The sequence below is a fragment of the Leptodactylus fuscus genome, chromosome 1, assembly GCF_031893055.1.
Source record: "Leptodactylus fuscus isolate aLepFus1 chromosome 1, aLepFus1.hap2, whole genome shotgun sequence".
NCBI lineage: Eukaryota > Metazoa > Chordata > Amphibia > Anura > Leptodactylidae > Leptodactylus > Leptodactylus fuscus.
The window spans coordinates 230,752,202-230,764,923 of record NC_134265.1 but is presented as its reverse complement, the minus strand read 5'-3'; the positions used below and the strand labels follow the sequence as shown (position 1 = coordinate 230,764,923).

General features: G+C 41.4%; 2 protein-coding genes across 3 annotated transcripts in view; one reads left to right on the top strand and one right to left on the bottom strand.

Moving 5' to 3' along the window:
• UBA6 (ubiquitin like modifier activating enzyme 6) overlaps positions 1-12,722 on the bottom strand; it is a 344,476-nt gene that overhangs the window by 228,310 nt on the left and 103,444 nt on the right. The window lies entirely within an intron of this gene.
• The window catches only part of STAP1 (signal transducing adaptor family member 1), a 70,166-nt gene that overhangs the window by 18,683 nt on the left and 38,761 nt on the right, over positions 1-12,722 (top strand). For both annotated transcript variants that reach the window (XM_075283942.1, XM_075283935.1), the window contains exon 2: positions 8,210-8,278. In XM_075283942.1, the coding sequence (XP_075140043.1) occupies positions 8,210-8,278 (69 nt within the window). The remainder of the gene's footprint in view (positions 1-8,209; positions 8,279-12,722) is intronic.

Sequence of the window (12,722 nt, the reverse complement as noted above, 5' to 3'; positions counted from 1 at the left end):
GGAAAGTCATCTGCTATTACATAATGTCGACCTATTAGTTTATAAACCTATTGCTTACGGTTTACCCTACATTCACATCAAAATATTCTTTCCTAGCAGCAATTTTTCTAGGATAGTATACCTTCCCATTATGACATCAGCTAGAACAAGCCACATAAAAAAAAACCTGTGTTCCTCTGTATTAAATCACTAGCAGTAGAAGACTCTAGGCACCATATAATGGTTTCTTACAATATGGGTCCATAATATAACTGTGCACGTGATACACCAACAGTGCTTGACAGACCCCATTGACTATAACGGGATCTACTGGGTGTCCGTTCTTTTAAACTGAAACTGCCAGACGTTAAAGTTGGACTTGCAGCACTTTTCCTACGACCATTTTCAGCGATCCCTATGATGGAGTCTCCAAATGGAGATGTAAACCCAGCCTAAGGCTTCATTGAAAAGTGTGCATGAGATCTTTACGTTGTGTGCAAAAATGACCTTGGGAAAGAATACCATACAGCAAATCGCTCTTACCCGAACCGGTCGTGCAGCTATGTAATAGAAGCCTAAGGCTTTCTTTACACAATGCCTTTCATTCCAAACTGTCTAACACAAAAAGTTGTCTATAGCAACCAAAAATGTTTCTGATTTTATTTTCCGAAGACATTCTAACAACTGATAGCAGGAATCGGGTTTCTTTGACAAGCTCCACTTCTAGCATTTTTAACATTTTTAATAAATCTTCCAAATTGCTGCAACACTGGTGTATTATTTTAGTATCAAGAGGAATCCTGACTTTTACTTATACATACAGTGGCAGAGCATTGTCAGCATTGTCAATACCCTCTATTAATATACCTGTCCTAAGGAGGAATCAAATAGGAATGTTCAATGATTGTATGGCACTCTGCACAATACTGAATCCCGCTGCATATATATTACCGGTAGGAATTTATTGTATAAAAAAAGGCACATCAGCTTCATAAGTATTCAGCGCCATATTATTTCTAGAAAAGTGATGTCATTACATAAAGACATACATAAATTCATAGACTAGAGAGACCATTTATAAAACAACTTTTCATAAAAGAATTGTGCAGGTGAATATAAGAAACTTTGTCATCCATTTATTAGGCTATTTTCCAACCCCTTCACTTCAGTTAAGTCCTATCACTAGTAGATTCTGGAGAGAGGATGATGCTGCCTGATGGTAACAGAATTATTGCCTAATAAAGATAAAGCAGTAAGATAACCTACTTCTGTGCAGAGAAAGTATAGTCCTTCCAAAAAAGTTATTTTCACCCATTAAGTATAGCAAAGCTGAATAGCAGCCTGTCAGTTCCTTCAAGCAGGCTCCTCCTTCCCTCCCCCTCCCTTCTCCATAGTCTTTTATAGTAGAAGAAATTCAAAAAGCAAGAAATCAGCCTGAAATATGGAGAGGCATCAGGTTTTCTTTAATAAAATGTAATAAAAAGTTTAATATTTTCAACCGTACTAATAATTTATGAAAAAGTAGTTTTATAATTGGAGGTCCTTAAGAATAGAGGTCTAGGCCGGTTTACGACAACTACCAACAACTGATACATGGAGGTCCTGAGTGTTGGACCCCCACTATTCTTAAATTGATGACCTATTATAAGGGTAGGTTATCTATATTTTAGTTCCTTGTAAGCTCTTTATGAATGGACAGAATTAATATAGATAGATTTGGACCAGCTGCATAAGGACATGCTGGTGGTTTAGAGGCCCCAAACTTGGTGAATGGCTCCCTCTAAAAACTAAGGCACTTCATAACCACTAACCACATACCACCATAGGATTTTTTTTTTTGAGGGACAAATTATATATCCTAATGGCACCATTTAATATTTTGTACACTATAGTTGGAATCTTGAAATAGAGTGGAATTGGGGAAAAAAAAATATTTTGTGTGTTTTTTACAGCATTCACAGTGAAGTAAAAATCACATGCTATATTTATACTGCAGGTCAGTACAATTTGCGCTCCAATTGTGTCACTGGCAGCACCATGTTAAAAAAAAAACCTTGGAGGGTGCAGAGCCAAATGGATCCAGCATAGGCTTGAGAAAGGTTCTGTGTATTTATTCCAACTCCAACCGAAACGCTGGAGTTGCAATAAATTCACACATCACTTTTTATTTATAAATTTGGAGTGCTGCCTGTATGTGTGTGTGTGTATATATTCAAAGAAAATGCAAAGGATTTGAAAACATTTCTGTGCAACAGTACAGTCCTTACATTTTTCATAGGTCCATGTACAGAGCAGTGTAAGCATTCTTTTTGTAGGTCATGTTGTAGTTTTTATGGTAGCCATTTTTGGGAATGTATGATTTTTGATCACTTTTTATTCACTTTTATTGATGAAGGTGTACTGTCTATAAACATTGATTCAGAGTTCAACTAATCACTTTAAATCTTTAACTATTTTTACACCTCCATAGAAATGGATTCTTTTCTGTGAGGGCAGTGAGACTATGGGACTCTGTTCAAAAGGCACCTGAATTCCTTTCTTTAGTGTAATATTGTATACAACTATACTTGTGCCAAAGGGTTTTGCTAATTCATGGATTTAATGTGATTGTCATAGTTTGACTTAGGGTAAGGCCCACATACAGTTAGGGCCAGAAATATTTGGACAGTGACACAATTTTCGCGAGTTGGGCTCTGCATGCCACCACATTGGTTTTGAAATGAAACCTCTACAACAGCATTCAAGTGCAGATTGTAACGTTTAATTTGAAGGGTTGAACAAAAATAACTGATAGAAAATGTAGGAATTGTACACATTTCTTTACAAACACTCCACATTTTAGGAGCTCAAAAGTAATTGGACAAATAAACATAACCCAAACAAAATATTTTTATTTTCAATATTTTGTTGCGAATCCTTTGGAGACAATCACTGCCTTAAGTCTGGAACCCATGGACATCACCAAACGCTGGGTTTCCTCCTTCTTAATGCTTTGCCAGGCCTTTACAGCCGCAGCCTTCAGGTCTTGCTTGTTTGTGGGTCTTTCCGCCTTAAGTCTGGATTTGAGCAAGTGAAATGCATGCTCAATTGGGTTAAGATCTGGTGATTGACTTGGCCATTGCAGAATGTTCCACTTTTTTGCACTCATGAACTCCTGGGGAGCTTTGGCTGTATGCTTGGGGTCATTGTCCATCTGTACTATGAAGCGCCGTCCGATCAACTTGGCAGCATTTGGCTGAATCTGGGCTGAAAGTATATCCCGGTACACTTCAGAATTCATCCGGCTACTCTTGTCTGCTGTTATGTCATCAATAAACATAAGTGACCCAGTGCAATTGAAAGCCATGCATGCCCATGCCATCACGTTGCCTCCACCATGTTTTACAGAGGATGTGGTGTTCCTTGGATCATGTGCCGTTCCCTTTCTTCTCCAAACTTTTTTCTTCCCATCATTCTGGTACAGGTTGATCTTTGTCTCATCTGTCCATAGAATACTTTTCCAGAACTGAGCTGGCTTCTTGAGGTGTTTTTCAGCAAATTTAACTCTGGCCTGTCTATTTTTGGAATTGATGAATGGTTTGCATCTAGATGTGAACCCTTTGTATTTACTTTCATGGAGTCTTCTCTTTACTGTTGACTTAGAGACAGATACACCTACTTCACTGAGAGTGTTCTGGACTTCAGTTGATGTTGTGAACGGGTTCTTCTTGACCAAAGAAAGTATGCGGCGATCATCCACCACTGTTGTCATCCGTGGATGCCCAGGCCTTTTTGAGTTCCCAAGCTCACCAGTCAATTCCTTTTTTCTTAGAATGTACCTGACTGTTGATTTTGCTACTCCAAGCATGTCTGCTATCTCTCTGATGGATTTTTTCTTTTTTTTCAGCCTCAGGATGTTCTGCTTCACCTCAATTGAGAGTTCCTTTGACCGCATGTTGTCTGGTCACAGCAACAGCTTCCAAATGCAAAACCACACACCTGGAATCAACCCCAGACCTTTTAACTACTTCATTGATTACAGGTTTACGAGGGAGACGCCTTCAGAGTTAATTGCAGCCCTTAGAGTCCATTGTCCAATTACTTTTGGTCCCTTGAAAAAGAGGAGGCTATGCATTACAGAGCTATGATTCCTAAACCCTGTCTCCGATTTGGATGTGGAAACTCTCATATTGCAGCTGGGAGTGTGCACTTTCAGCCCATATTATATATATATAATTGTATTTCTGAACATGTTTTAGTAAACAGCTAAAATAACAAAACTTGTGTCACTGTCCAAATATTTCTGGCCCTAACTGTAGCAGGCCGCATCCAAAAAGTGCTGTGGAGAAAAACATGTCACAAACCCATTTTTCACAGCACTTTTCACAGAAAGATTGCAATTATACCTGTAGGGAAGATGCCAGTGTTTATAAGGGGCTGAGTGAGAGTGAGTTAGTGCAGCAGCTACACAGGTATCCACACAGCAGGAAGCTACACCCTGTAAACCAACACAGAGGATGCAGCAGCAACCAGAGACACTCAGAAATCACTCTAATCACTGCTACAGGTATATGGGTGTACTTATTAACCCATCACCAGCACTAACAGACCTTAATAAAATAAAACTAAAAAAATTTTGCCTGGAAAACCCCTTAAGACTAAGGCCCCACGGGCAGTGGCGTAACTAGGAATGGCGGGGCCCCGTGGCGAACCTGTGACATGGCCCCCCCCCCGGCTGACATCGAAAACCCCGACCAACGCCAAAAACCCCGCACGACCCCACCCCCCGCATTCCTACGCACACTATTACGCTCCATAGTGAAGAAAGTTCACAGAGTTTTCGTCTGCGGTCTTTCTCTTCCCATTATATGTACGTATATACCATATATATACCATATATATACCAGCGTTTCCGTAGATATATTTGACATGCTGCGATTTGCAAGTTCGCAGCAGCTTTGCAAATTGCAGCGTGTGCACGCTGCGATTTCTTCCGCAAAGTGGGCATGGGATTCACATGAATCCCATCCCCTTTGCTTGCACTGTAAAACGCCACGATTTTTCCTGCAAATATTCTCTGCACTTAACCCCTTGGTTTTCGGCCACTTACACACATTTCTATGGGAGTGAGGTTTTCGATTGAATACTATTCACTCATCTCTACATTACACCTATAGGGAAACAGGCATTTATAATTGATTTGTTCTATCGTCATGTTTTAATTCAGCGATCAGGTTCTCCATGCTGTGAATGCTTAGGATCTCTTTAAGTCAGGACAGGAGAGGGGGGTTGGGGTCTTCCACCATCTAGGGATGATAGATCTCGCCACTACCAACAGGAAACTCAGAAGTATGTGGTTACACTTCTGGAATTTAGGTGAGAAGATAGATAGGAGCAGAGGAGCTAAGTCAATGCCAGTGACTGTCTGAATAACATGATGGAACCAAAAGGAACCAAAAGGAGCGTGTAAACGTTCCGAATCAGCAGCATTTAAAGCAGGTCCCATTGCTTTCTATGGGAGCCGGCATGCGTGCGCTCCCCATAGAAATGAATGGGCTGCTTTTTCCCATTCATTTCTATGGGGAGCGCGTATGCCGGCTCCCATAGAAAGCAATGGGACCTGCTTTAAACGCTGCTGATTTGGAATGTTTACACGTTCCGAAACAGCCAGAGTATCCTCCGTGTGAAGGGGCCCTAAGAGTGAACATCCCCACCACATGTGTGCCATCGTGCTCTGGTTGATGTTACATCTCTAGCATTGATTCAAAGTGGAGTGATAAATCTCATGAAGGACAGAGGGGACTCTATACCATCTAGAGAGAATTTTATAATTTGTCTCCTGTGCTTTGCACAATATGGAGAACATGTGACAATCCTGGAAAGCCAAGGACCACACATCTGGCGGAAATGAGACCTCCAGCTCCCTCTCTCAGCCACCTGTGAATTCTGGTAAACTGCTGTCAGAATCCTTTATGAGCAATGCCATAGATGAGGGAGATACAGTGGGGCAAAAAAGTATTTAGTCAGTCACCAATAGTGCAAGTTCCACCACTTAAAAAGATGAGAGGCATCTGTAATTTACATGATAGGTAGACCTCAACTATGAGAGACAAAATGAGAAAACAAATCCAGAAAATCACATTGTCTGATTTTGTAAGAATTTATTTTCAAATTATGGTGGAAAATAAGTATTTGGTCAGTAACAAAATTTCATCTCAATACTTTGTTATATATCCTTTGTTGGCAATGACAGAGGTCAAACGTTTTCTGTAAGTCTTCACAAGGTTGGCACACACTGTTATTGGTATGTTGGCCCATTCCTCCATGCAGATCTCCTCTAGAGCAGTGACATTTTGGGGCTGTCGCTTGGCAACACAGACTTTCAACTCCCTCCAAAGGTTTTCTATAGGGTTGAGATCTGGAGACTGGCTAGGCCACTCCAGGACCTTGAAATGCTTCTTACAAAGCCACTCCTTCGTTGCCCTGGCGGTGTGCTTTGGATCATTGTCATGTTGAAAGACCCAGCCACGTTTCATCTTCAATGCCCTTGCTTATGGAAGGAGGTTTGCACTCAAAATTTCACGATACATGGCCCCATTCATTCTTTCATGTACCCGGATCAGTCATCCTGGCCCCTTTGCAGAGAAACAGCCCCAAAGCATGATGTTTCCACCCCCATGCTTTACAGTAGGTATGGTGTTTGATGGATGCAACTCAGTATTCTTTTTCCTCCAAACACGAAAAGTTGTGTTTCTACCAAACAGTTCCAGTTTGGTTTCATCAGACCATAGGACATTCTCCCAATACTCTTCTGGATCATCCAAATGCTCTCTAGCAAACTTCAGACGGGCCCGGACATGTACTGGCTTAAGCAGTGGGACACGTCTGGCACTGCAGGATCTGAGTCCCTGGCGGCGTAGTGTGTTACTGATGGTAGGCTTTGTTACATTGGTCCCAGCTCTCTGCAGTTCATTCACTAGGTCCCCCCGCGTGGTTCTGGGATTTTTGCTCCCTGTTCTTGTGATCATTTTGACCCCACGGGGTGAGATTTTGCGTGGAGCCCCAGATCGAGGGAGATTATCAGTGGTCTTGTATGTCTTCCATTTTCTAATTATTGCTCCCACAGTTGATTTCTTCAATCCAAGCTGGTTTCCTATTGCAGATTCAGTCTTCCCAGCCTGGTGCAGGGCTACAATTTTGTTTCTGGTGTCCTTTGACAGCTCTTTGGTCTTCACCATAGTGGAGTTTGGAGTCTGACTGTTTGAGGGTGTGCACAGGTGTCTTTTTATACTGATAACAAGTTTAAACAGGTGCCATTACTACAGGTAATGAGTGGAGGAAAGAGGAGACTCTTAAAGAAGAAGTTACAGGTCTGTGAGAGCCAGAAATCTTGATTGCTTGTAGGTGACTAAATACTTATTTTCCACCATAATTTGCAAATAAATTCTTACAAAATCAGACAATGTGATTTTCTGGATTTGTTTTCTCATTTTGTCTCTCATAGTTGAGGTCTACCTATGATGTAAATTACAGACGCCTCTCATCTTTTTAAGTGGTGGAACTTGCACTATTGGTGACTGACTAAATACTTTTTTGCCCCACTGTAATATGAGTTGGTGTATTGGATGAGAGGCAGAGATGACCTTTTCTTCGTTTGATACTCTGTGATGAGTGTATCAAAGAGGACTGACCTCCACCAACTCCAACTCTTTTGCATCCAGTAGGACGTGCCACTCAACTGATTGTGGTGCCATTGGAATTTTTCTCTAGCCCTTACTGGACCCAAGCAATCACTTTTGTTAGTTTTGGCACCCAATATGTTAATTAGGCTTTCTACAGTTAGGTGGGCAGCCCCAGGCTATCTGCTGCAGCCTAAGACCACCCGCCTGACAGTAGACAGCTTAATTCTCATATCAGACTTGAAATTAGCAGCACTGATTATAAGATTCACAGTATCCATAAGGGTTAGGATTTTAGCCTTTAGTGATTATTATATTTTTACCCATTGACTGGACATATCTCTATTTATTGTATTTGTATAATTTACCTTCTGTCACCTGACCTATGGCCTTTTCTTGACTTTCTGCAGATACTAGTAAGAAACTTATAACATTCAAAGAAAACATTATTTTTTTTTAGATAAATAGTTGTTTTACTACCTTTGTACTAATTATTATTCTTTATTGAGGCAAATACACATTCATATATTTTTTTTATTAATATCATTATAAAATATTTGTTTTGATTTTAGGAAGTCAAGTACTGGACTGAGCTACGTGGAGCAAAATTATTTTTTTACAATGACAAAAAGCAAGAAAAGGTAAGCAAACTGTATATTATACGTGTTTGTGTAAGACATGCTGATGACCAATAGGTGTATGGCCATGGTAGATTCAGGGGACTTTGTAAGGCTATTGACCCCCCTTCCCCAGCTATCATGGCAACAAACTTGAAACCTAATTGTGTAGATATATGACAGGGTGGATAGCACTTCCCTCACAGTGTAATAAATAGTTGGTGCGCATAGTGTCACAAGGCAGTTGTTTGTAACCTTGAGTTCTATTGCCAAATAGTGGCATAATAAGGCCCGGTGGGGTAGGGGACCCACTGTCAGCTGATGATGGCTGGGGCTCCGCAGCACCATGGCACTTATTCTCACCTCTCGTAGGTGTCTGACAGTTCTCAGTGTCCCCTTTGGGCTTCTTCTTACCTGTAAACTGATGTCACACACCCTGGGGTCAACATTGAGGCCTATGATTGGGCCTCGGCGTTCATGTTCGACCAACTTACGTCATGACACTTGTTATCGGAAGAAGGCTGAAGAGGACAATGGAAATTGTTGGATACCTAGGAGACTGGCGGACACAGCAAGGATGCCAGGAGAGGTGAGGCAAGATTAGTTTAACTGTTATTTCTACTGGAGGGCTGAACCTCACAAATATTTGTCAACACTAAATTGCTTAAGCTTCCAGAGCATATTATACTGTGTGGAGCATATTGTACTTTATGGGGGCACTGTGGAGCATTAAACTGTAGGGGTGGGGGGGCTCTGAGGAGCATATTATACTGTGTGGGGTCCCTTTACTATTTACATTACTGTTTTATAGCAGCCTTTGATGTTATTACAGGCTGTAATTATATTGCACAGTCACTATAAAAGATACTGTGCAATATAAATAGCAAAGGGCACTAGCAAGAGGACCACGGTCAGGGGTCCTTGGTGTTGGACCCCCACTGATCTTTTAGACTGTTAGGATCAAAATAGCTAAATAATTTCTGGATTGCTTGCTATAAATAAAACAACTTAATGTGCATTAATAAACTAACATGCAGACCACCTTTCTTCATAGATATTTGGGCTGTCTCCCTATTTTCACACCCAGAGGAATAAGAATATTGTTGTTCTGTTTAAAAGGGTTGTCCAGGATAAACTGATATTAACCCCTAAATTAAATTACCTCCCCCATCTCACTTCTAATTTACATCAATTTAAAAAAATCTATAATTGCCCATATCTCTGGAGCGGTCATGTGACCGCTCCATGGACACTTTTTGATAATCCGTGACATTTCGTTTTACCACATCTGAATCAGAACGTTACCATCACTCTTGCCCCTCCCTTATCCCCTGCAATACTTACCAAGCCTTCTTTTGTCTGGGGAACGGGTTCTCCCCCTCTTCCTATCTTCTGGTAATGGACGGAATAGCTTAGCCGGGGAAGATGGGGAGAGTGGGAGGGGCTAGTAATGGGCAGGATCACTAGTCAATGAGAGTGGGAGGCTTATTGACACAAGCAGGGTGGGAGGGGTTAGGCTAGTGAGACTGAGGGTTTTGTAATGGAGTGAGAGAGGAGGGGCTGAGTGAGAGGGAGTTAGTGCAGCAGCTACACAGGAAGCTGCACAGCAGGAAGCTACACCTTGTAAACAAACACAGTGGATGCAGCAGCAACCTGAGACACTCAGAAATCACTCTAATCACTGCTACAGGTATATGGGTGTACTTATTAACCCATCACTAGCACTAACAGACCTTTATAAAATAAAACTAAAAAAATTTTGCCTGGAAAACCCCTTAAGACTAAGGCCCCATGGGCCATAATTGCAGCGCTAAAGCGCTGCGGAAAGAACCGCTGCATGATCGCATTGCAGTTCTTTCCGTAGCGCTTTGAAGAGAAAGTTCACAGAGTTTTCCTCTGCGGACTTTCTCTTCCCATTATATCTACAGGAAAGCCACCGGCATTTCCGTAGATATAATTGACATGCTGCGATTTGCAAAGCCGCAACAGCTTTGCAAATTGCAGCGTGTCCGCGCTGCAATTTCTTCAGCAAAGTTGACATGGGATTCGCATGAATCCCATCCCCTTTGCTTGCACTGTAAAATGCCGCGATTTTTCCCGCAGAGTCTCCGCTACGGGCAAATTGCGGTGTTTACATTCCGTGAGGCCCCAGCCTCAAGTGGTTTATTTGGATAGCACACATAGAACCCTATTGACACTGCTGCGTAATACAACATGGGGACCTGTATACCACAACGTGCATTGCACTTAGCTCAGAACTACCATAGACAAAGTGGTATAAGAAAAAATATGAAACGAATCAGACGTGTTGTGTGCACCCCATTTCAAGAATGTTTGAATAAGGTTTCAATTACTCTGTGAAAGTGATGGCTGATCCTTGTTGAACCCACATTTGTCAATTAGAGAAATTCATAACCAGAAATTGTTAAATAATGTACATTACATGGATTCAATGGAGTGCCTATAGGGGTTGCGGCAATCACAGCAGTGACCATGCCGCAAAAACAAATAATTCACTCTACCCAAATGTGGAGATAACTGTGCAGACCCACAGTCTCTCACTATCTCCTACCTACACTCATTTCTATGATTGTTGCAAGAAGGTAACAAGAAGTTACAGCTGGGGCAGCACTGCAGCCTGGAGAGGTCAGTAACCACTGAATCCCAGGTATGCAGCATTAAGACTTTCACAGTCCTACCAGTGATTCTTAGTTTATCCCTTTAACTGCCCTAGACCACCAGTTATACTTACTAGGGATCATTATGTTTGCTTCCTTACTGACCTAGATATTTTCCCTTTAGTGACATTTTCTTCCAGGTATACTGACCCTTTTACTGACATCAACCCATCACTTCCTTAGACCAGGTATACTGATATCAACTCCATTCATTGTCTTAATCAAGCATAGTGACAAATTACCCTCCTAACTGTTTTAGACCACAGGGATCCTCATATTAACTCCTTCACTGTCCTAGAACACCAGGGATACAGACATTGGCCTCTTTGATACTCTAGAACACCAGGGATGTAGACAATGACTTTCACTAGAGCTGGATGCCACTTACCCTTTATTTTTGACTAGTATGTGGTTAATCATGAAGGCACACATTGTACATTGATATTCAGTTGTTGCAGCTATGTATAGTTCAGCTTAGAAGGAATAATGCAGAGGTCCCTAACTGTCCCTCTTTGTAGCTACAAAAGCTTATCGGGAACATTGAGGAACAGTTACCCACCATGCAACAAAGGCAATTGCATGTAGTCTCAGAGATTAGAAGGGGGGCCCCTCTAATCACATACTGACTGGCAGTTTTTTTTGTTTTTTTTTTAACTGACCTAATGCTAATGGAATATTTCAATAGGGGTCCCCCTCCATAGCCCAACATGCTCCCACACATAATGTTCTGACGTCTGTGTGTAGAGGGGTAGTGCAGAAGCACTAAGGACTAGAGATGAGCAAATAGCATTTGAAACTATAGTTTCAAATACTATTCGCTCTTCTCTACTAAGGACACCCCATTATGGTAGCACTAGAGCCTTACAGCTGATGTTCCCAAATTTGGGAACCACTTAGGACATAGTATACTGCGTGTGGTGCAGAATTACTTGTGTCTGAGGGGTTATTGCAGAGTTGGAGGAAAATCATTTGTGTCTGAGGGGTTATTATTACATACTCTGAGGAAAATCACTTTTCTGAAAGATCATTGCAGAGTTGAAGTGAAATTGCTTATTTGAGGGTTTATTGCAGAATTGGAGAACCGCTAGTGCAAGAGGGATATCGCAGAGTTGTAGTTTGAGAACGTGTCAGAGGTGCTATTACAGTTTTGGAGGAAAATCATTCACGTCTGAGCTGTTATTGGAGAGTTGGAAAATTGTTTCTGAGGGGTTATTGCACAATTGAAGAATCGCTTGCGTCTAAGGGGTTGTTATATACTTGGAGGAAAATCACTTTTCTGAAAGGTTATCAAGAAAGTTGGAGCTAAATCGCTTATGTCTGAGGGGTTATTGCAAAGTTTGAGCATCGACTGTGTCTAAGAAGTTGAACTGCTTGTATTATTGCATATTTTAAAGGGAATTGCTTATGTCTCCTAGGTCACTGTTTGCTTTGAAGGAAGGGCTTATAGGGAATGCCTTCAGGTATAGAAGGTTTTAATAGCTGTTTATAGGTGTGTCTGTGGCCAGCTATGTGTGGCATTATGCCCATGCTGGATAAACTGTTCATTCCCTCCAGGGGTTTTCCCTACTATACAGATTATCTCCAGGGTTTCCTCCTTTCACTATGCTTCTCCTATTGCTCCTGAACACAAAGGAGAGCAAGGTCACATGGTATCAGGCTTCTCCTCTGATTGGACAGTATCACAGAAGAGAAGGTTCAAGTGCAGTTGACAGTGAAGGACTAGAACCTCCCAGTTGTCAAGATATGAATTCATTAGCATTCCAAAGACTAATTTGCATATACATAACATC